At 43.6% G+C, this 22,159-nt stretch overlaps 1 protein-coding gene across 2 annotated transcripts in view; it reads left to right on the forward strand.

Annotated features, from left to right (window-relative positions):
- Nucleotides 1-3,058: 3,058 nt before the first annotated feature.
- The window catches only part of JAM2 (junctional adhesion molecule 2), a 104,982-nt gene continuing 85,881 nt past the window's right edge, over nucleotides 3,059-22,159 (forward strand). For both annotated transcript variants that reach the window (XM_073668268.1, XM_073668269.1), the window contains exon 1: nucleotides 3,059-3,240. In XM_073668268.1, coding sequence (XP_073524369.1) covers nucleotides 3,186-3,240 — 55 coding nt within the window. In that variant the 5' untranslated portion in view covers nucleotides 3,059-3,185. The remainder of the gene's footprint in view (nucleotides 3,241-22,159) is intronic.

Here is a 22,159-nt window from a genome sequence, read left to right on the forward strand (position 1 = left end):
AGTCATGTGACGGCTCGTTTTTTGCGGGATGACTTGACGTTGTTATTGGTGCCATTTTCAGGCACGTGACATTTTTTGATCGCTTTCTATTCCGATTTTTGGGAGGCAGAATAAACAAAAACCAACAATTCAGGAATTGTTTTTTTTTTGTTTTTTTTTATTCTGTTCCGCGTGTGGTAAAATTGATGAGGCAGCTTTACTCTTCGGGTCAGTACGTTTACAGCGGTACCACATTTGTATCATTTTTCTATGTTTTGGCGCTTATACACAATAAAAGCTATTTTATAGAAAAAAATATTTTTTAGTATCGCTTTATTCTGAGAGCTATAACTTTTTTATTTTTCGGCTGATGGAGCTATATGGCGGCTTGTTTTTTGCGGAACGAGATGACGTTTTCAGCGGTATCATTTTTATTTATATGCGTCTTTTTGATCGCGTGTTATTCCACTTTTTGTTTGGCGGTATGGTGATAAAGCATTGTTTTTTGCTTGGTTTTTTTTTTTTTTTTTTTTTACCGTGTTCACTGAAGGGGTTAACTAGTGGGACAGTTTTATAGGTCAGGTTGCTCCGGACGCGGCGATACCAAATATGTGTACTTTTATTGTTTTTTTTTTATTTTTTTTATAATAATATTTATTGATGGGTACATTATATTTTTATTTTTGGTGTATTATTTTTTTTATTTTTTTATAATATTTTTGCACATTTTTTTTTTTTTTTTTTTTCCACTTTCACACAGTTTATACACTTTATTACTTTGTCCCACTCTGGGACTTTCACTTTTTTTTTTCTGATCGCCTGCATGGCACAGGAATGGAGCACCATCCCTATGCCATGAAGGCTGTCAGAAGTGCACAGTGTGAAGATTGCTTGGAGATGCACTGCGCATGTCCAAGCAATCTTCCTGCTCTCTGGTGACCCGGATGTTGTCATGACGACATCGGGTCGTCATGGCAACACCCGGGAAGCCTTTGCAGACTGCGCTGGAAGCCGGAAGAGGAGGTGAGTATCGCCGATCACCTCCCCTTGCCCCCGCAATGCCGCGATCGACTTCGATCGACTTCGATCGCAGCATCACGGGGGTTAATGTGCTGGGAGCGGTGCGTGACCGCTCCCTGCACATAGTACTGGGTGTCAGCTGTGACAATCAGCTGACACCCGGCGGCGATCGCGCCCGCACAGCCTGTGTGCGCGCGCGATCGCGATGACGTACTAATACGGGTCTGGCTCTTAAGTCCCAGGGCACAGACGCGTATTAGTACGTCAGATGTTATTAAGGGGTTAAGTAGCTTTTCTGATGATTGCATACACCTGGCTATGAAGTTCAAAGCTCAATGAGGTTACAAAACCAAAAAAAGTGCTTTAGTAAGTCAGTAAAAAGTAGGTAGGAGTATTTAAAACAAGAAAATGATAAGGGTGCCCATACTTATGCACCTGTCAAATTTTGTTTGAATGCAGATTGCACATTTTCTGTTAGTACAATAAACCTCATTTCAAGGCAGAAACATTACTGTGTCCAACAGTTATTACATATATCAAACTGAAATAGCTGTTACAAAAACACCAATTTTAAGAAAACATTAAGCTTAAGATTAATAGGGGTGCCCAAACTTTTTCATATAACTGTATGCTTATTCTGTATTGTCTGTATATGTCCCCCTTAAAATTTGTAAAGTGCTGCGGAATATGTTGGCGCTATAAAAATAAAAACTGTTATTATTATATTATTATTAAGTAAAATGGATCCACAGTACGCAAATCTTTTCATGGTCAAGCTTGAAAGTGACTTCTTGTCCTCATGTCCCATCAGGACTATCGTTACATTGATGATATTTTAATCATCTGGACGGGGTCTGAGCAATAGCTGAAGACGTTCCATGAACACTTTAATCAATTTCATCCCACCATCAACCTAACACTCAACTACTCCTGTACTGAAATTAACTTTTTGGACACCATCATCAAGCTACGGAACAATGAAACAGAGACATCCTTGTACCGGAAACCAATCAACCGTCCTACATACCTTAAATGGGAGAGTTTCCATCCAAAACACATAAAAAACTCTATTGTTTACAGCCAAGCCATCAGATACAATCGGATATGTTCCAACCAGATGGATAGAGACAAACACCGTGATGGCCTCAGAAAGACCTTTTTGAATCATGGTGACCATCCAAGAACAATTGAGAACCAGATTACAAGAGCCACCAGGATATCGAGGAGTCATCTCCTACATTACAAAACTAAACAAGAAAGCAACCGGGTGCCTCTAGTAGTCACCTACAATCCAAATCTGGAGGCGCTAAGAAGAGCTGCACAGAAACTACAACCCTTACTACAAAAAGATGCCCGATTACAATCAATATTTCCAGACCCCCCACTTCTGTGTTTCAGGCAGCCCCCAAATCTAAGAAGCATCATTGTCAGAAGCTCCCTGTCCTCTCCACCAGCTACAGGAACCTTTCCTTGCAGCCAGAAAAAATGTAAAACCTCTGGAAATAATGACCACAGACAAGATGAGGAGACCCCAACTCACATCAGGACTACAAGATCCCAGGTACGTTCAGCTATCACATCTAATGTAGTAAACTTAATTATATGTCCAGCTGGGGGTCTTTATGTAGGGGAGACGGGGCAAAAACGTAGAGCAAGGATGAATCATCATCGCCACACAATAAAAGAAAAAACAATAGATCTACCTGTCTCCAAAGCTTGCAATCTGTTACCATCTTGTCAGTTAGCCATTAAAAGCCATCAACCACCAAGGACTCTCAAATCCTAATATAAATATCAGGCAGCACAAAAAAGAATAAAAAGTTATTAGAATAACCAAATTGGAGCTCTTACCATGGCCCAGCCTTGAATTGGTTAACTCACTAATTTCAACTTTTCTCATCACATAGACAAGAAAAAAAAGTAGCTTGGTTATTAATTGGTTAAAAACCGTACAAAAAACGGTTTCCCAGGTTTCCTATGCCCCTGAACAATGGCACAAGCTGCCTGCTTATGGAGAGAGCTGCCGGCAGAGGGCGCTGAGGAGCCGCAGTCCCAGCCTGTCCTATTGCTGTGCTCAGACCTCCCCGTTATCAGCCGGAGCAGCAGTGCGGGGCGCAGAGTGTGGAGCCGGCAGCAGCTGCCCTGGATCTGAACTCTGCTCCTCTCCTCACTTTCCTCTGGAGACGATGTGGCTCCCGGCTTCTTGCCTCTGCCTTCTGGGACACTTTGCTGCTCTTTGCTGTGAGTTTTTTGGGGGTTTCTTTCTCTATTTTCCAGGGTTTCTTTCACTTTGTGTTTTTCTCCTGAGTTGTGAACAGGTCTCTGCTTTGTGTTTGTCACATTGTCCTGGATGGGGGGCTACAGGGAGGGAAGCCGAGAACAGCAGCCCCTCATAATGAGCTGTTTGCCCTGGATGGGGAGGGGGGGCTGCAGGAAGGGAAGCAGCCCCACATAGTGAGCTGTTTGCCCTGGATAGGGGGGCTGCAGGGAGGGAAGTAGCCCCTCATAATGAGCTGTTTGCCCTGGATAGGGAGGCTGCAGGGAGGGAAGTAGCCCCCCATAGTGAGCTGTTTGCCCTGGGTAGGGGGGCTGCAGGGAGGGAAGCAGCCCCCCATAGTGAGCTGTTTGCCCTGGATAGGGGGGCTGCAGGGAGGGAAGCAGCCCCCCATAGTGAGCTGTTTGCCCTGGATAGGGGGGCTGCAGGGAGGGAAGCAGCCCCCCATAGTGAGCTGTTTGCCCTGGATAAGGGGGTTGCAGGGAGGGAAGCAGCCCCCCATAGTGAGCTGTTTGCCCTGGATAAGGGGGTTGCAGGGAGGGAAGCAGCCCCCCATAGTGAGCTGTTTGCCCTGGATAGGGGGGCTGCAGGGAGGGAAGCAGCCCCCCATAGTGAGCTGTTTGCCCTGGATGGGGGGGGTTGCAGGGAGGGAAGCAGCCCCCCATAGTAAGCTGTTTGCCCTGGATGGGGGGCTGCAGGGAGGGAAGCAGCCCCCCATAGTGAGCTGTTTGCCCTGGATGGGGGGCTTGCAGGGAGGGAAGCAGCCCCCCATAGTGAGCTGTTTGCCCTGGATGGGGGGCTGCAGGGAGGGAAGCAGCCCCCCATAGTGAGCTGTGGCTACATTGTCACCTCTGTGTGTCCTGCTGGGACATGGGAACATTGTATCCTCACAATCTGCCATGCTGTAGCTGCTGACCTGGGCACAGGTGCCCTTGTGAATACCGTGGTGCCCACTCATCATATCACTAGCGCTGCATTGTCCCTGTATCAGTCTGTGGCCACTTTCCCCTGAGTTCTACAGAAGTGACCTCTATGGTATAGTCAGGGGACATCACATTTGGCTCGTTGGGTCCCGAGAACATTTTAGGTCCAAAGTTGTGGGGTGTCCTCATCTTTATAATTGTATTGCGCCCAGCAATGATAGACTGCACCAGCAGGGGTTAAATGTATGCCCTCTGCCCATTATTAGCTGCTGGGTTCTCATAATTGAGCGTCAAAAAGTGATGTGTGTGTGTGTGTGTGTGTGTGTGTTTTATGCAATTGAAAAGCTGCGTTTTACAGTACTGGCAAAAACTGAGATTTCAGAAATCTCATGCACATCATTGCTTTTTTTTATTTAGTGACCTAATTGGAAAACTACCGCCTATCACTTCTTTCAGTGGTGCGTGTTTTTTTTTTTTTTTTTGTGTGTGTGTTTTACCATAGAAAGCAATGAGAGTGCAAAAAAAAACTAAAAAAAACCCGCAACCATTCGCTTTTGCTGCTTTTTTTTGGGGGGTGTATTAACCTAACTTTATTAAAGATGTACTGTGAACAAATGACATGCAAAAAAACCGTAGCAAAATCTTTTTTACTGTGGGAAAAAAACGCAACAAAAAAGCAACGTGTAAGCATCACCAAAATGCCATAAAAGCAGTGCATGTGCAAATTTTTTTGTTTGATTTTAGGAATCTGGCTCCCCTATACAATTCAGTGGGTGTGCAAATAAAAAACAAACAAACAAAAAAAAAACGGATGCAATCCGGACGCCATCTATGTGGTTTTTTTTTTTTTTTTTATGGATCCTTTACAATTATTAACAAAGGAAACTGCGTTTGGCTTTGTGTAATTTTTACCTATTGGTGAATATAAAATGGTTATGACAGGATCCCTGCCATCTGCCTCCTACCTGGCGGCATCCCTGGTGCCTCTTCTAGCGTCCCATGTGTGTCACAGTACAACTGATGACCCTGAAGGAGCCGGGGATGTAGGAGGTGGTTTGCAGGGTTCCCGGCTCATGGGATCCTGTGAAATGATTCACTCATCTCTAATAATGACGAAGGTGAAAAACCGGTCATACAGGTGATGACTCGGACGACCACTTCTCATGCACGTATCCATCTTTTTCACAGATAGTACACGTAACCCATTGAGATTCTTCACGTCTGTTATTTTTTTTTATTTTTTTTTTTTTGCTGACCACAAAAAGAAATCGGATCTACTTCAAAATCCATGTTTAAAAAAAAAAAAAAAAAAAAAACACCTCAGTGTGAACACGCCCTACATGTATGGTTTCATGGGGACTTATCTGCTGCAAAAAACTTTGCAAAAAGTGACTCTCAACATAAATTGGCCAGACTGATGAATCTTGGTAGTGCACACTGTGGAGATTCACTGCGGACTTGAACCCCAAACCTGGACAACCCCTTTAAATTCAGTATTGTATTTCAGCAGATCCATAATGATTGTGCTCTGAGCAGTCGTAGCGACAAACTTGTTTTTTTTTCTTTTAGATCAAGTCTGATATAGGAATTGTAGTGAGCTGGCAGCGCCGGGGTTAAGTTCTCCAGCTGTCCATTATGTTAAGTGCTGGTTCTGTATTGATGCTTTGCGTCTTGATTTATTACTTGGGTGATGCAGCACAATCCAGGCTTAAACAGGTTTTCATATGAGTGAATTGGATTTTCTTGCTTCGGGCTCCTCAAAATACCTTATTTCTGCAGCAATAGAAATGCAGTGTACCAGGGAAGGCTGCCCAGAAGTCCGCGCCAGCTTGGCACACATCTGCATTCTGAGCTGCTGTAACATCACACTTTTTTTTTTTCCCTGTGGCCCCGGATATTTTGTGCACTTCCAGTAAGCGGCTGCCCCCTCCTGCCCCCAACACTGGCGCTAAACCTTAATCTGACTCGCATGGTAAAAAGCCAGAGCCTGATACATTGCGACTAAATCATCAGGGTCACAGGAAATGGCCACATATACCGGCACAATGCCGCATTGTCTCATATGGGGACTTAGAAACTTTTCACCAAAGTGACAAAAACTTCAGTTTTTCCTTTTCACCAGTTTTGTTAAACTTCCCCCATTGGCTGGATATATACATATACTGAGGTGTAAACTCGTCTGTCCAGGGGATGGGTGATAACTTTCTGATGCCAATAAATCGGACCCCCCACCGACTCTGACAAAGGTAATATGCCCCTCTTGGAATGAAGCCCCCTCCTTGTTTATTCCATATGTGCCTGCTGGAGATCACCGAGTACAGCTCCATTCTCAGGATCGGTGGGGGGTCCCAGTGGTCGAACCCACACAGACCAGAAACTTATCACCTATCAGAAAATTATAGTCTGAGGACTCTGCAAGATGCCTACCGCAGCAGCAGTCAGTTGCCATGTGTCCTGAATTTCCCAGGAATCTTCAGCCGAAATGTGGTGGGGTTTCTAGAATTCCCAGGTGAACCAGAAACGGTCTCAGGAGGTTTTCTTGGAGGATTGGCGCAGGGTTGTGCAATCTTCAGGAGCGCAGAAGCTTCCTGCTTTGCTGGGGGTGCTGCGCTGCTGTTTGACAGTTCAGACCAGTGGCAGGGTCATTGCTACGAACACACCGCTCTCACAGAGGCAGAGGCAGGTTTGGACGGGTGAAGCACATGAGGACTTAAAGGGCACCTGTCACCAGAAATAACGCGATTTAACCTGCAGGTTAACAGCGTTATTATGCTGCCCGGCGCCTGCACGCAGCCAAATGCAGCAGGGAGAAAATGAATTTTATTCTTCCCGCCAGCATTCAGTTTCAGTCATGGAGGCGGGGGGCGCCGCTGGTTCAGTCAGCGCTGTAACCCTTTGAGTATACAGAGCAGACGCTGTAACCGTATCCCCGGCACTGACTGATACTCACTGTACATTGGGGCTCAGCTGTCAGTCAGGGCTTGGGACACAGTTACAGCGGCCGCTCTATACTAAGAGCAATGACTGAAGCTGAATGCTGGCGGGGAGAATAAAGTTCATTTTCTTCCCCACTGCATTCGGCTACATGCAGGCGCCGGGCTGCATAATAATGCTGTTAACCTGCAGGTTAACAGTGTTATTTCTGGTGACAGGTTCCCTTTAATGCTGGTCAGATCATGTAGTCCTGCCTGCTTCAGAACAGGATGTAAAGCATAGAGCATGCAAGCAGCGCATACGCCGTACCTATGCAACTGGCAACTCTTGAGACTGCATAGAGGGCCGGTAACCTAGGCATTGAGCTGTACATAATAGAACTTAAGAATGTGTTTTTTTTTTTTTTTTATATAAGAACAGACTATTTTTGATAGGTAAACTGCAAAGTTTCTTGAGACTTGAAATTTTGCCTATTCAAGAATTAGAGACAACCTCTTTAAATGTTGGCAAACATATGCGTATACTGCATGGGCCTACTGATGGACTAACTTCCTATGTAAAGTCTAAGGCTGGCTAAACACATTAGATGTCTGTCGGCCGAACGATGCTTCGTCTGACCGCCATCTCTCCCATACACAGGAGCGAATGCTCGGACGAGCGCTATTATGTTCTCTATGTGCACGCGGCTGACTGACACGTTGGCCGGAGGCTTATCTCTGGGAGAAAAAATGGTAGCGGTAGTCTGAAGTAGGACATGCGCCATTGACATCTCTCCCGACCATCAGTTGACTGGCGCCACCATACATTAGACCGTTGGCTGAATCCTTTGTTATCGGAGGGTTCAGCCGAAATTAGTCTGTGTACTGGGGTATAGCAGCGGTGGCAGCAGCAGCAGCACTACTGTCACTATATCAGTGGTTGTAACCATGGATACCTAAGGTCCTGCATATGAGGGAAGACATAGCGAATCAGACTATACTAATTTCTAATTGGAGGTATTTTCTATTATTATTATTATTATTATTATTACACCTACTACATTTGGGATAGGCTCTTGGCGATGGGAATACTATAACTATCTTGCCAAGTGCAGCATCCCTAATAGTGGGGGCCACTAACTGGGACATAATTTAGCAGAATCCCCTTTTAATAAGCAGACTGTTGAACGGTGGCTTTTTGGTTCAGCTCAGAAGGCTGGAGCCCCCTTTTATATCAGAGAGGTGCTACTCTGTTATGTGGAAGTGAAATAATGGCATTGATATCATCTGATCACACAGTTGGCTGCAGCTTCCCCACTCTCTTATGTGTGATCCCGAATATGCTGTTTGGAAATCTGAGCCTCACTCCCAGCTTAACGCTGTCTGCAGGATCCCAATACATGGAATTCAATGCTCCCAAATAATGAGCGCGCGTCGTTACCACCCCCCCCCACATGGCAAACCCTCACGTCCAGCAGTGGCAGAAACAACTGCTGCGGGCCGGCAATTGTCCCATTGTCACCCTGTATTCTAACCATGTGTGGAATGCGGAGCGTCTCACATGTGGTTTGTCAGGGCGGTACTGGAGGTAAGTATGTGACAGCGGACGGCGTGCATTTATTTATAACCGGAGAGCGGTGACAAGGCATTCGGAAGATGTGGAGAGCGCAGATATTTGCAGCATGGAATCTGTTATTCCACTGTATTCTGCTATATTATCGCCACCATTTTTTTTTTGGGCTGCAGCAACAACTAACATGATGAAAATGCCCATATATTTCTGAATACTGCAATAAAATGTTTATAAGGCTATGTGCCCACGATGCAGAAATGCTCCTGATTTTTCCTGAGCGTTTCTGCATCTCCCCTGGCAGAAAAAACACATGCGGATTGTACATGCGGATTGTACATGTGTGACGCCTCATTCTCGAAAGATCCCCTTTTGAGTTTACCCTGGGTGATGGGGGACTCAGTGTCAGGTCCTGTGATGAAGAGATGGGGTGCAGCCGTGGCCCGGACCCGACCCGTGCTCAGGGCCGTCACATGAAAAGGAAGATGTTGTGGGCTCGTCTGGGTTGAGTGGCTTATTTAACGACTACGCCATCTGTGGTGCCTGGTGAAGGGTCACCAGCGCCGCTGCAGTCCGCCGAGGCCTGGTGTCATGGCGGCCAAAGTTCTCACTGCTCCCCACAGGCGGAGCAAGGCCTCGGGGCAGGCAGACAGGATGGAAGGGGGGTAGTAGTGCGGGGAGTACGGGCACCGCGTCGCGTGGCATGGCGCAGAATGAACAGTCCGGAGGCCATAGGGGTGAACTTCCAAGGCTTTACTCACTTAGAGACGACAGCGGGAAGGCGACTCCCTGCTCCCCGCGGAGTCCTGCGGCCACCAGGGACGGGGGTCCGACTACCTCCGAAGAAGTACAGCATTCAGTTGGGACCCTACACCAGAGTGTTCTTGCGCTACAGACCTCACCCTTTCCCGTCTGTGCGTGTGTAGATAGTCCGGGTCTCCCTCTGAGCTCCTCTCAGAACTAGGGCACGGGTGGCAATTCCTCTCCATCCGATGCCCGGTGGAATCCTCAGGGCCTACCAGGCTTTCCCAACCAGGACTTGGAGTAACGGTGTCGGGGGCCGGTACCCCTCTTGCAGCTGGAATCCCTCTGAATAGATCAGGTAGGCGAGGACAGGTGGCTTAATCCTCTCCGTCTGCATCCTCCCCGGGACCCATTTGCTGTGGAGCCACACTCTAGAGCTCCGGGCCTTCTTGCTCATGGTCCTTGAGCGGGCTGAGATATTCCTTATCTCCCACCTGCGCATCATCCCAAGGCCTAGGGACTAGGCTGTGTCTCCATCCCCTGCAGGCCCACACAGGATCCACTTTCAGGGTAGGAGATCACGTTCTGACACCAGTCAGGGTACACCCGAGTGCTGTCAGGCATCAGTCAAGAATAGTCAGAGAACCCCCAAGAGCCAAGATGGCTCTACATTAAATATGAAATTTTAAAGTGTAACTAACTTGTAAGTCCTCCACCCTCACCCACTAACTGGTTCCTACCACGTTGTGTTCCCCAGTCTCCATGTAACCAGGGGAGCAGCACCTAGTGCATACTAGCTCCCTCTGGTGGAGAATGTGGTGTTGGATGCAAAGGTTGGGTCACGACTATCACACTGTCCTTACCTCAGAGGAGGAACACCACACTCCATTAAAGAAGTGCAGCATCCCTGTGGCGGTCGAACCCTCAGGGGCGCCACACATGCATTTTCCTGCCAGGGACTTTCGGATGTGAAGCGTTCCTCACTTGCATTTCCGCATGCGGGTTGACAAGATCTGTCCAAGTGATTTTAGCATCACTTGGAAAGTGCTTGACAACTTGGTCACACTATATAAATCCATGCAACCGGCATGGATTTATATAGTGTGACTGAAAGAATGGTAAAAAATAAAAAATCTATACTTGCCTTCCGATGGCCCCCGGTGTCTTGCTTCACTCGGTGCTGACTGCCGGCAGTTTGCGGTACACCTGAAGGACCAGCCGACGTCAGCATTGCGTGACCCGTCACATGACTATGATGTCAGCGCAGGTCCTTCAGTCCATTGTGATTTGCCGGCATGAGAGGAGGAGCGCACCGCTGGCCGCCAGAAGGTAAGTATCATATTTTATTTTTTATTTTATTCTTTTTTTCACAGTTTCTATGGTACCCGGGTCCGGAGGAGAGTCTCCTCGTCTCTAGACCTGGGTGTCATCCGCACATTAGAACGCATGGAATCCGCATGTACAGATGCAGTGATGCAGAATCCATGTGTTCTAATGCAAGTCAATGGCGGCAAAAAACGCAGTTCTTCCGCAAAATAATTGGTAGTGCTGCGGATTTTTCCACAATGATAATCCGCAGCGGAAATTTCCACAGCATGTGCACAGCACATGCGGATTATCTATCATTGGGGGACATGGCAGGCCTTCTACCATGCGTTTTTGCCGCTGCTTAAACGCATCGTGGGCACACAGCCTAAGGCACCAGCAAAGTCTGAGGTTCCAGAAATCTCATACACACATCATGGATTTTTTTTTTTTTTGTGCTTTGCATGGTTTTTTGAAAGATAAAGCATGTCACTTCTTTCAGCGTTTTTTGTGCATAAACCAGAATGAGATTTTTTTTTATTATTATTTTTATTTCACTGAACTTTATTTAGAACACGGACAAAAGGACAGTGCAAGAAAACAGCAACAAAAATCGTGAACCACTTCCTGGCAAGAGATCAGGTTTTGCTGCAGATAATGAATGCCGAAAAAAACATGTGTGAACATGGCCCAATACTTCCACACAATAATGCCGTCATTAACTGATAAATAATATCTCCATACAGTATCCAAATACTACTCCTACATTGTGCCCTGCCATATATATCCGGAAATACTGCTATTTAGTGCCCAGTGTTCAAATAATACCGCCATACATTGCCGAAGTAATAAACTGTAAGGTCTCAAGTGGACAAGGGTAGTTAAAGGGAATCTGGCACCAGGATTTTGCTCCATCTGAAACCTGAATGATGCAGAGACCCTGATTTCCATTGATGTGTCACTTATTGGGCTGCTTGGTGCAGTTTTGATAAAATCCGTTTTCTCTGCTGCAGATCTAGCAGTTCTCCAAATGCTGAGCTCTGTATAACCCCGCCCCCACCACTGATTGGCAGCTTTTGGCCTATGCACAATCAGTGGTGGGGGCGGGGTTATACAGAGCTCATGAATATGGAGGACTACAAGGCAGCAGATTTACGAGTCCTCTAGCGTTAGTCTCCTCTGATGATAAAACAGTGATTTTTATCAAAACTAAGCAAATAAGCAGCCCAGTAAGTGACACATCACTGGAATCAGGGTCTCTGCCCCTACATCATGCTGGTCTCAGATTAGGTATCAAAACCCTCTTAAAAAGTTAAAGTCCCTGGTGATCCAGAGATGTAAAGTTTACATAATCCAATCTCGGGTATCTTCCTTAGATCCAGTCTTTGTGACCCACTTAGGAAAACAGAAGCTCTGGGCCATTGCTTTGTTTGTCACCTCATAAAACTTGCTTTATTCTTTGCATGAGCCAACATATTCTCGTAATCCCATTCTCTAATTTGTGGCTCTCCACTGACTTGTTACTGAAAATGGAGCCTGGCAGCAGAACATGACTGTTCAAACCAAGCACAGGCGCGTAGTGGAACCGTTCAGAGCACCTTTCCACCTTTCATTCATCCCTACCTGCCACTTGCTTCTGTAAAGCCAGAGCTGTCAATCGAGAGAGGAGATAAATGGGAAACAATTCTGATTAAGGCCACGTTCACACGTTCAGTATTTTACATGAAAACCAGGAGTGGGTGCATGTGTGTCTGTTATACTTTTCCTCTAATTGTTCCACTCCTTGCTTTGGCTTACAAACACTGATGTAAATTACTGTGCGTGTGAACGTGGCCTTAGTTCCCACAATGAGTTTTTTTTTTTTTACTCTGCTTATTTCTGCTGAGCAAAAATACAGTATCTTAGGCTATGTTCACACATCATGGTTTTTTTCAGCTTTTTTTTTTTTTTTTTTTCTGCAGCAAAACCTGATCTCTTGCCAGGAGGTTGTTAAGGATTTTTGTTGCTGTTTTCTTGCTTTTTTTTTTTTTTTTTTCTTTGGTGCGTTTTTTTTCCCACCACCCATTACTTCCAATAGGTGATAGAAGTGACATGCTCTATTTTGCAAAAAAAAAAACTATGCTAAAGCACAAAATCCTGAACAAAAAAAAAAAAACAAGGTGTGTGCATGAGATTTCTGGAATCTCCATAGACTTTGCTGATACTGTAAAACACAGCAGAAAATTTGCATCAAAAAATGCTGAAAAAAAACCATGATGTGTGAACATAGCCTTACAGTTCTAGCAAAGTGGATGAGATTTATAGTGGATGACCACTTTTTTATTTTTTTTCTTGATTATTTTTTTTTTTTTTTACACTGCTTTATCTGACCTGCGGTGCAATTTTTGATGCCAAAATTTGATAACATGCTAATTTCTCTTGTGGGTACTCTGAGTTGTTGGTGCAGATTTTTCCTATAGAATTGCGTCAGACGTGTAAAACAAAAAACGCATGTGTGTTTTTAGGCTATGATCACATGTAGATTTTTTTTTTTTTTTTTTTTTACAGTACCAGCAAAAGCTATGAGATTTCAGACATCTCATACATATGTTTTGTTTTTTTTTCCCCTGATTCTTGACTGATTTTGAGAACTGCGTCTTTGAAATTTGCAGCCTGTTAATTCTTTCAGCGTTTTTGCAGCATTTTTTTTTGTTCTCCCATAGAAAACAATGAGAAGGGGGTGGGGGCACTGCAACAAACGTCTTTGCTGCAAGTAAAAATCGCAAGGAATGCAGAAAGACGCACCAAATACTCATTGTGGAAAATGAGATGAAAGATTATAATATGTGTATGTGTGTGTATATATATAATATCTGCACATCCAAAAACAAATTTAGAATTTAAATGGCAGTAATGTATTCGGACACTAGTTTATTAAATATGTCTATATGAAGATGATTAGCATTATCTGCCTCTGAACAAGCGGTCAGACCTTGTTTTTTAATGCTAATCTTGTTTTCAGCATAAAGCCGCACATTTTATTTTTCGGTCTACTCATCTGCCTCTCCCTGTGGGTCGAAAATGCCAAAACGGAGGACACACAGGACTTCTGTTGCACTAAATTCTATATGCATGCAGCAAAGTTGTTCCTCCAGCACTACTGTACAAGGTGAGCAGATAAGCTATTGCTCTCTGTTATTATTCTGACTCCATAACTAAGATGTGAGTGTAAGCAGCTTGAGACACCATTTCTATGGCTCTCTTTGTACCAGTACTCACACGAAGAGATTTCATCAGATAGCTTGACTCGACTGCAGAGGCTCGTCTGAAAATTCCAGAAGAAGGTTTGTTTTCACGCTGAATTCTTGTAGATATGCACAAATACAGTAGCGGTAACTGCAGTAGGTAAAAAAAATACTATTCTGAACCAGAGCTGCAAGATATGTGGCAATCTAAGATGGCTGACACAGAATGAGGAAAAAGAGGGGGTGAGGGGTGGGTTGCTGACTTCAGAGCTCCCAAGTCATGGGATATGATGGTTATCAACCAAATTCTCATTTAAGAACGTATTACTCTGAGGCGCTCCTGTCCCATAGCACAATTAGGTGGGAAGATGCACCGAGCGCCAGTGCTTGGTTTGTACAGTCATCTTGTGCTGACAGATTTTCTTCAGTACTGGTGGCTCTGTTGCTTTTTCGCTTGGCTCCTTAGGGCACATCTATTATCAGTGACTTTAGTTTTACTCTATTCTGTCTTGTAATCTGTAACAGTATAATTTTTATTTTTTTTTTCTCATCCGGAGCTTTGGCTCCTACTCTAAAACCATGCTTTACACTGCATCTCTGCCTCTTTAAATTGGCCAAGCACAATAGTTATCTGCGAGCCAATGTCTAGACATTAGATTTCCATTACAGTAGAGATATACCAGTAATTCTTATAAATGATTAGGTATCTGCTAGAAATTTATTGAAGCAAATGAGCCTAAATTAGGAGGGATCCTAAACTAGAAAATATCATAAATCGAAAAATATTTTAAAAAGCGAATCAGCAAAATCCTTTATTTGTCCCTAATGAAGCTGCTGATTTTACTCTATATGAATAATTACCATTTGCCCCAGTCGCTGTCTTCCCTCTCCACATACCGTGAGTATGAGATGGTTGAAATTCCTTTGAATTAGTTAGACATTTTTGGGAATAGTAGGGGGGTGGAAGTGTTTTTATAGCTACTATTTGCAAACAGATGTCCTGTCCGGACTGGGCTAAGAAAGGAGCCTGACGCTGGTGCTGGACAGGTGGCAGCCCGTGGAGGCTCGGCCTCATCAGTGTTCCCATGGATAGTGTGAGGCACATGCCAAGTGCGAGGGACAGTGTTCAGGCTACTAAACTCTGCCGAGAACTTGTGTGGACCACAAAAATGTGATGTGAAAAGAGAAATGACATTTTAATTGCCAGATTGTATTGTATAGCTTAAAGGGAACCTGTCACCAAGGTTTTCCCATATAAAGTAGGGCCAGCACTTGGATGCCCTATGTGACAGCATTCTAGAATGCCGTCTATAAATCCCCGATCCGCTCTGCATAACACAGAAAAGATCTTTTATTATACTCGCTTACGGGGCAGTCCGGTTTTATGGGCGTCGCTGATCTTGATTCGCTGAATCCTCTCTTCTTGCGATGCCATCCTCCTTACCTGCTTCATGTGGATGACGTGTCTGTGCGTCATCCACAGTGTCCTCCATCATGCTCCTGCGCAGCGCGTACTTCACTCTGCCCTGCTGAGGGCAGAGCTAAGTATTGTAGTTGTCACAAATGTCAGGTGTGACAAACAGTTGTTCTGGATCCAGCTGTAGAAGGTCACTGCGCTTGGCTCTGCAGGCACCTTCTTTGATCTTTTCATCTTTGTAGTGTAGTGATATCCTTCTCCTTCTAGGACCTAGCAGTGACCTTCAACTTCAAATGCCAATTGACACACCCTTGCTGAATATTTAAATCCCTTCAGTCTCTCCAGGGAGTCGCCGGTGATAGCTCTATTTTCCTCTGTCCTGTCCTGAAGTACTAGTAGTTGGCTAGAGTCTTCATGGAGTTCCTTTGGAGGATTGTTGGTGTGATCTCTCTGGTGTCTTCTCAACTAAGTGTTTTCCCTTGTCTGTTTACCTGTTTGTCTTTAGTTGCAGTGGGGGCTGACTAGTGCTCACCCCGTTCCCTCCCTATCTAGGGCCTATCGCTACGGGCAGTCAGGGATTATTTTTACTTCTCGGCGATAGGTGTGGAACCTTTTTAGGGACGTTAGGGCAGTCAGGGTGTTGTCAGATCTGCCTAGGGGTCTCCACTCCCCCTTTCCTTAGTGTTTGGGCTTCCTCCCCCTCTTCCCGTTGTTGTGCACTTAGTCTTTCCCTCACCTTGCTTGACAGTAGTGCACATGCGCCAGTGCTCTGTGCCCTTTCCCTGCACATGCATATTACTTAGTGAATATAATAAAAGCTATTTTTTTTGTGTGTTCTGCTAAGCACATTTGGGACTTGTATACAGCATTCTAGAATGATGTATATGAGGGCTTACAGGTGTTGGCCCTATTGTATATCGAAAAAAGCTGGTGACAGGTTCCCTTTCATTGCAATGAGCGAATGCAGAGCAAGATAGTAGTAGGTTACAAGTTGTTTACTGCATGGTAATATAGTTCAGGACAGTGAAATTAAAGGGGTTTTACAATATCAGTAAAAATTTGCATAAAACAGACCCATTACTCACCTTATAAATCCCCAGTGCTAGTGGTGACTGCCGACCACCCACAATCAATTATTGTATGACCTTGCCCAGCACTTATTTTGTCCTATTATTTTATTTATTTTTATTTTTTTCTGATCTTTGAAAACCCTTATAAGGGAAAAAAAAAAACGCTAAACACTTTCCATAAAATTCTCTTATTGTATACATTTGTCTGGACCTCCAGTGCTAAAGCAAAGTAACAATAACTTAAGGAATGAATGGGGGGCTTAAAGATACCCTGTCAGGACCCCCATGCCCTCCAATCCAGCAGCACTCACCTACAGTGCCTACAAGTAGTATTCAACCCCCTGCAGATTTAGCTGGTTGACACATGCGGAATTAACTTGGCATTGTGACATTTGTACTGTAGATCAGCCTGGAAGTGGGAAATGCACTGCAGCAACTTTTTTTTTTTTATAAAACGTTAAAAGTTAATTCAGAGTGTCATTTATTATTCAACCCCTCAAACCACAAGAATTCTGTTTGGTCCCCCTAAAGTATTAAGAAGTAGTTCAGGCACCAAGAATAATGAGCTTCACATGTGTGGATTAAAGATCTCTTTTGCCAGCCTTTTCTGACTATTTAAGACCCTCCCCAAACTTGTGAACAGCACTCAGACATGGTCAACATGGGAAAGACACAGGAGCATTCCAAGGCCATCAGAGACAAGATCGTGGAGGGTCACAAGGCTGGCAAGGGGTACAAAACCCTTTCCAAGGAGTTGGGCCTACCTGTCTCCACTGTTGGGAGCATCATCCGTAAGTGGAAGGCTTATGGAACTACTGTTAGCCTTCCACGGCCTGGACAGCCTTTGAAAGTGTCCTCCCGTGCCGAGGCCAGGCTTGTCCGAAGAGTCAAGGCTAACCCAAGGACAACAAGGAGGAGCTCCGGGAAGATCTCATGGCAGTGGGGACATTGGTTTCAGTCAATACCATAAGTAACGTACTCCACCGCAATGGTCTCCGTTCCAGACGAACCCGTAAGGTACTTTTACTTTCAAAGCGTCATGTCAAGGCTCGTCTACAGTTTGCTCATGATCACTTGGAGGACTCTGAGAATGACTGACTGGTTCAAGGTTCTATGGTCTGATGAGATCGAGATCTTTGGTGCCAACCACACACGTGACGTTTGGAGACTGGATGGCACTGCATACGACCCCAAGAATACCATCCCTACAGTCAAGCATGGTGGTGGCAGCATCATGCTGTGGGGCTGTTTCTCTGCCAAGGGGCCTGGCCATCTGGTCCGCATCCATGGGAAGATGGATAGCACGGCCTACCTGGAGATTTTGGCCAAGAACCTCCGCTCCTCCATCAAGGATCTTAAGATGGGTCGTAATTTCATCTTCCAACAAGACAACGACCCAAAGCACACAGCCAAGAAAACCAAGGCCTGGTTCAAGAGGGAAAAAGTCAAGGTGTTGGAGTGGCCTAGTCAGTCTCCTGACCTTAACCCAATTGAAAACTTGTGGAAGGAGCTCAAGAATAAAGTCCACATGAGACACCCAAAGAACCTAGATAACTTGGAGAAGATCTGCATGGAGGAGTGGGCCAAGATAACTCCACAGACCTGTGCCGGCCTGATCAGGTCTTATAAAAGACGATTATTAGCTGTAATTGCAAACAAGGGTTATTCCACAAAATATTAAACATAGGGGTTGAATAATAATTGACCCACACTTTTATGCTTAAAATTTAATAAAATTCAACTGAGCAACATAACTTTTTGGTTTGTAAGATTTATGCTTCTGTTCATAAAACCTACTCTCGTTTGCAGTTTGAAGGCTCTAACTTATTTGCATCTTATCAAACCAGCTAAATCTGCAGGGGGTTGAATACTACTTGTAGGCACTGTATGTATGATTAAACTCTGTCTAACCAGCCCTGTATTACGTAATTCAGTTAAATAACTTCCGGTCAAGCACAGTACACCTCCGAAGCTGGGAGTCGTACACCCGGCTTCAGACGCAGTGACACTGCTGAAGTGAGTGGTCAGCGCGCATGCGCGAGATTTGCATGAGTTGGAGATGAGGCCGGCTTGTGCAAATTGTTATCATGCCCACAGGGGTGTGATAACATGGACAGAGGGCTGACTGGTCTAACACCCTATCGATTAGTCAGAACCCTCATGCATAGGAATCAGGGGACATTATAAATGCTTTTTTAATTATTTTATTTAACTGAATTGCGTTATTATACAGGGCTGGTTAGGCAGGGAGTTTAATCATACATAGGTGAATGCTGCGCGGTTGTAGAGCATGGGGGACCTGACAGGTTCCCTTTAAAAGGTGTTGTCCGGCCTTAGGCTACAAATTTGCAGTTACACTATCATGCACTGCAGACTGGGAGGATTCTCCGGTGCCGCTACAGGAGTGGCGGGTATGTGACCCCAAGTACATGATTTGCAGGCATTCGGTTACGTGCCGACTAGACATGAGCGACCTCACTCAGTGCAAGTGTATTGAGCGAGGCCTGACAATGTGGCCGGGAGTATGTAGATCGTATACTTGTGGTCACATGATAACGCGCACCCGGCACTGGTGAATCCTTGCAGTATTGCAGTCATCATATTTTATATAGCACTGTGTCCTTACAATTGCTAATTTTCCCTTTCTACCCAGTAAATTCTTCTCTATTCTCTGCAGAAACAAAGTCTCTTGTCCCTGCATTTATCATTCAACTCCTGACCCAGTTGCTCCGCTCCTCACCCCCCTGCCATAGACTTTTGCAGTGAGATATAACTTGTGCAGAGAAAATTGACCTCCTGTTCCTACATAGAGCTTAGAAGGATTCAGCTAATCATTTTTTTAATCATGTGATGTCATAGACCTAATGGAAAAATGAACTGGTTGGAAAGGCAAAATGAGCAATTGTAAGTACATAATGTTATAGAATATGATTGCAATATGTTAAGTGGATACAAACTTTGATGGGAGGAGTGCTTCTTTAGATATAATTCCATGACTCCTGTCTGAATGAGGCCTATGTGGATATGTGCAGTTGTGATTTTTGTAGCTTTTCCTTCCCTTTTAAAAAAAATTCCTGGTGTGGGGAAAAAAAAAAGTGACTTCTCTAAGGCCATCTGTCAGTAGGATCAACCCGATATGGATATGTCTATTGTTATGAATGGAGGCCATATGAAAAAGACGCCGTGTGCACATTGCCTTTCAAAACTTTTCCAAAACTCTTCAAAAAGACCTTCCCCGACTAATCAGCATTTATTGAAGCCGTTTCTTCTTTAAAAAAGTCATCGTTTTTGACCACCCCCCCCCCCAAAAAAAAAATCTCTTATCTTCACATTGCCTTAGGATACTACATCTATGGCTGGCAAAGAGAGTCAGGTACGAAACATACGTTTCTTTAAACATATGTAGCTAGATGTCAATTTATATAAAAGTATATTCCTGACATTTATCAAATTTTTCATTTGCCACTAAACCTTACGTCAGGTTATAAAAATGCAGCTTCTAAAACCAGCTGCTGATGGGAAGCTGTGAGGTAGTGATCATGGGGGCAGGGATTCTCCTCAATTCCATTGCCATGTCATCCCATTGAAGAGCACTGCCGTCAGCTCATTATGTCCTGCGTTGGTCTTGCATATTTTATTTTTAATTAGAGCATTTTGTGGTCTTCTCCTCAAGCCCACATTCCTACATAAAAAAAAAAAAAAAAAAAAATAGATGTAAGGTACAAACTGTTGCTTTTACACACTTTATGCCTATAGTTGTTATTGTGAAATTATTTAAAAAGAGAACTGTAATAAATATGTAACTTATATTTTATACCATAGTTTAAAAAAAAAATTCTGCAAGTGTTATCTTTTTTTTTTTTTTTTTCTAAATGTAAATCCACATTGAAAAAAATATATACTTTAAATGTATGTTTATATGAATAAACGTTTTTTTTCTACATTGCCATATTATTCTTAGGAAAAATAACTTTTTTTAGAAAACTCTCAAACTTTTTTTTTTTTTCTTTTTTAAATCTAGAAGAACATAATGATTATCATAATTTTTATATCGCTGAAAATATGCTGTGACATCAGGATACAGTATAAAGTCTTTGCAGTATTTTTTATTACATAAATAAATTACAATGCAAAAAGTAAAGTTAAAATCTTCGTGTACATTTTTAGATACTTTATTATATGGTAATATATAAAAGTAACTGTGTAATAAAATGTATATCTTTTCTATTACTATTAGCTGATGTTGCATGAAAGTTTTTGTGTTCACCATTCTCTGTTCCAGGAAAGGGTGGAAAAGTCTGAGGGAAGTCATTGTGTGACTTGTCGCTTAGGTTTAGTGTGTTTGCTCAGCATTCCCAGAATCCCCCTGGTTGTACCTCTTAACAAGGGGATGAATGAATGATTGGGCTGCCTCTTTTGTGTTGTCTTTTTAGGCTTGTAAAGGAGGGCACTCGATGGGAATGTGTTTCCTTGGACACTATAGAACATGTCCATAAAGTTTAGTGTTTTCTCACTGATTTCCTGCTGGGAATGTCCTGTCCTCTTGCCTACACTGTGAACCACAGGAAAAGCGGGTTACAGTATATTACAAACTTTTTTTTTAAAGGTCCAGGCAGAACTAAACGATCATCGATGGCAAGTACTTTCCATTTTATGTTTCCACCTAAGAATAACACAATCTTCCATATAACTTTATAAGGGCAATGCCCGATCAATAAACGTCACAAACAATCCAAAAAAAAGTTTTTGTAGTTCCACATTAAGTCGACCATCCTCACTACACAAAGTCTTCATCGTTCCTTTCAAGTCATTTTGTTTTCTTCTTAAGCTGTTTATAATCGAGGAACATTTTTTTTTTTTTTTTTTTTTTTTTTTTTCAGCTCGAAAGTGAAATTATAAAATTGATCTTTATTTGTACCAACAATTTGTAGGCCACTTTAAAATCAGTAAAAAAAAAAAAAGTCAATAAAACAGAATACCACTAATGAAAATAATTAAAATTCCTAACGGGGGTGGGGGGGGGGGGGGGAGTTTTCAAAAACTAAGTTCTCATAAACCAAACACTAATGTATATGGTCCCCACAATTACATCCACTTCTTACTTAATATAGATATACGCAGAAACCAAAGTCTTGTGTTCTGCACGTTCTCATTAGTAACACTGTACAATGACAGAATAACTGTAATACCTTCTCACTGACAATCTGATGCCTTTTGTTCATATTTGATTTTAAAAAGGATCGATAAATATGAGGTAGGTAGATGAGCAAAAAATGCAAACCGTTAATGGGGATTCCCATCTTGAAACTCCTATCCCAATATATATTGGGTATAATAATAATAGCAAATACCTCCAATTAGAAATGTAGTATAGTTCTTCTGATTCGGCATGTCGCTTACCCCATGTGCAGGGCATTGCAGTAGCTTAGGAATCCATGGTTACGACCACTAAGCTACTGCAATGCCCTGCACATGGGGTAAGCGACATAGCGAATCAGAAGAACTATGCTATATTTCTAATTGAAGATATTTTCTATTATTATACCTACTACATATTGGGATAGGATCTTGTAGATGGGAATACCCCTTTTTAGTGGGATGTTTTAGCTTCACTTCTGAAGCGTGAATAAGGCTTTAGTTGGGGAGCTGAAATTTGCACCTAGATGGGTAACTAAAACTCCACATTTTGTTCACTAGGACTCCTTGAGTGCTGTTTCCAT

This window comes from Phyllobates terribilis, unplaced genomic scaffold, assembly GCF_046119375.1.
Source record: "Phyllobates terribilis strain yellow unplaced genomic scaffold, ASM4611937v1 Scaffold_2__4_contigs__length_985480577, whole genome shotgun sequence".
NCBI lineage: Eukaryota > Metazoa > Chordata > Amphibia > Anura > Dendrobatidae > Phyllobates > Phyllobates terribilis.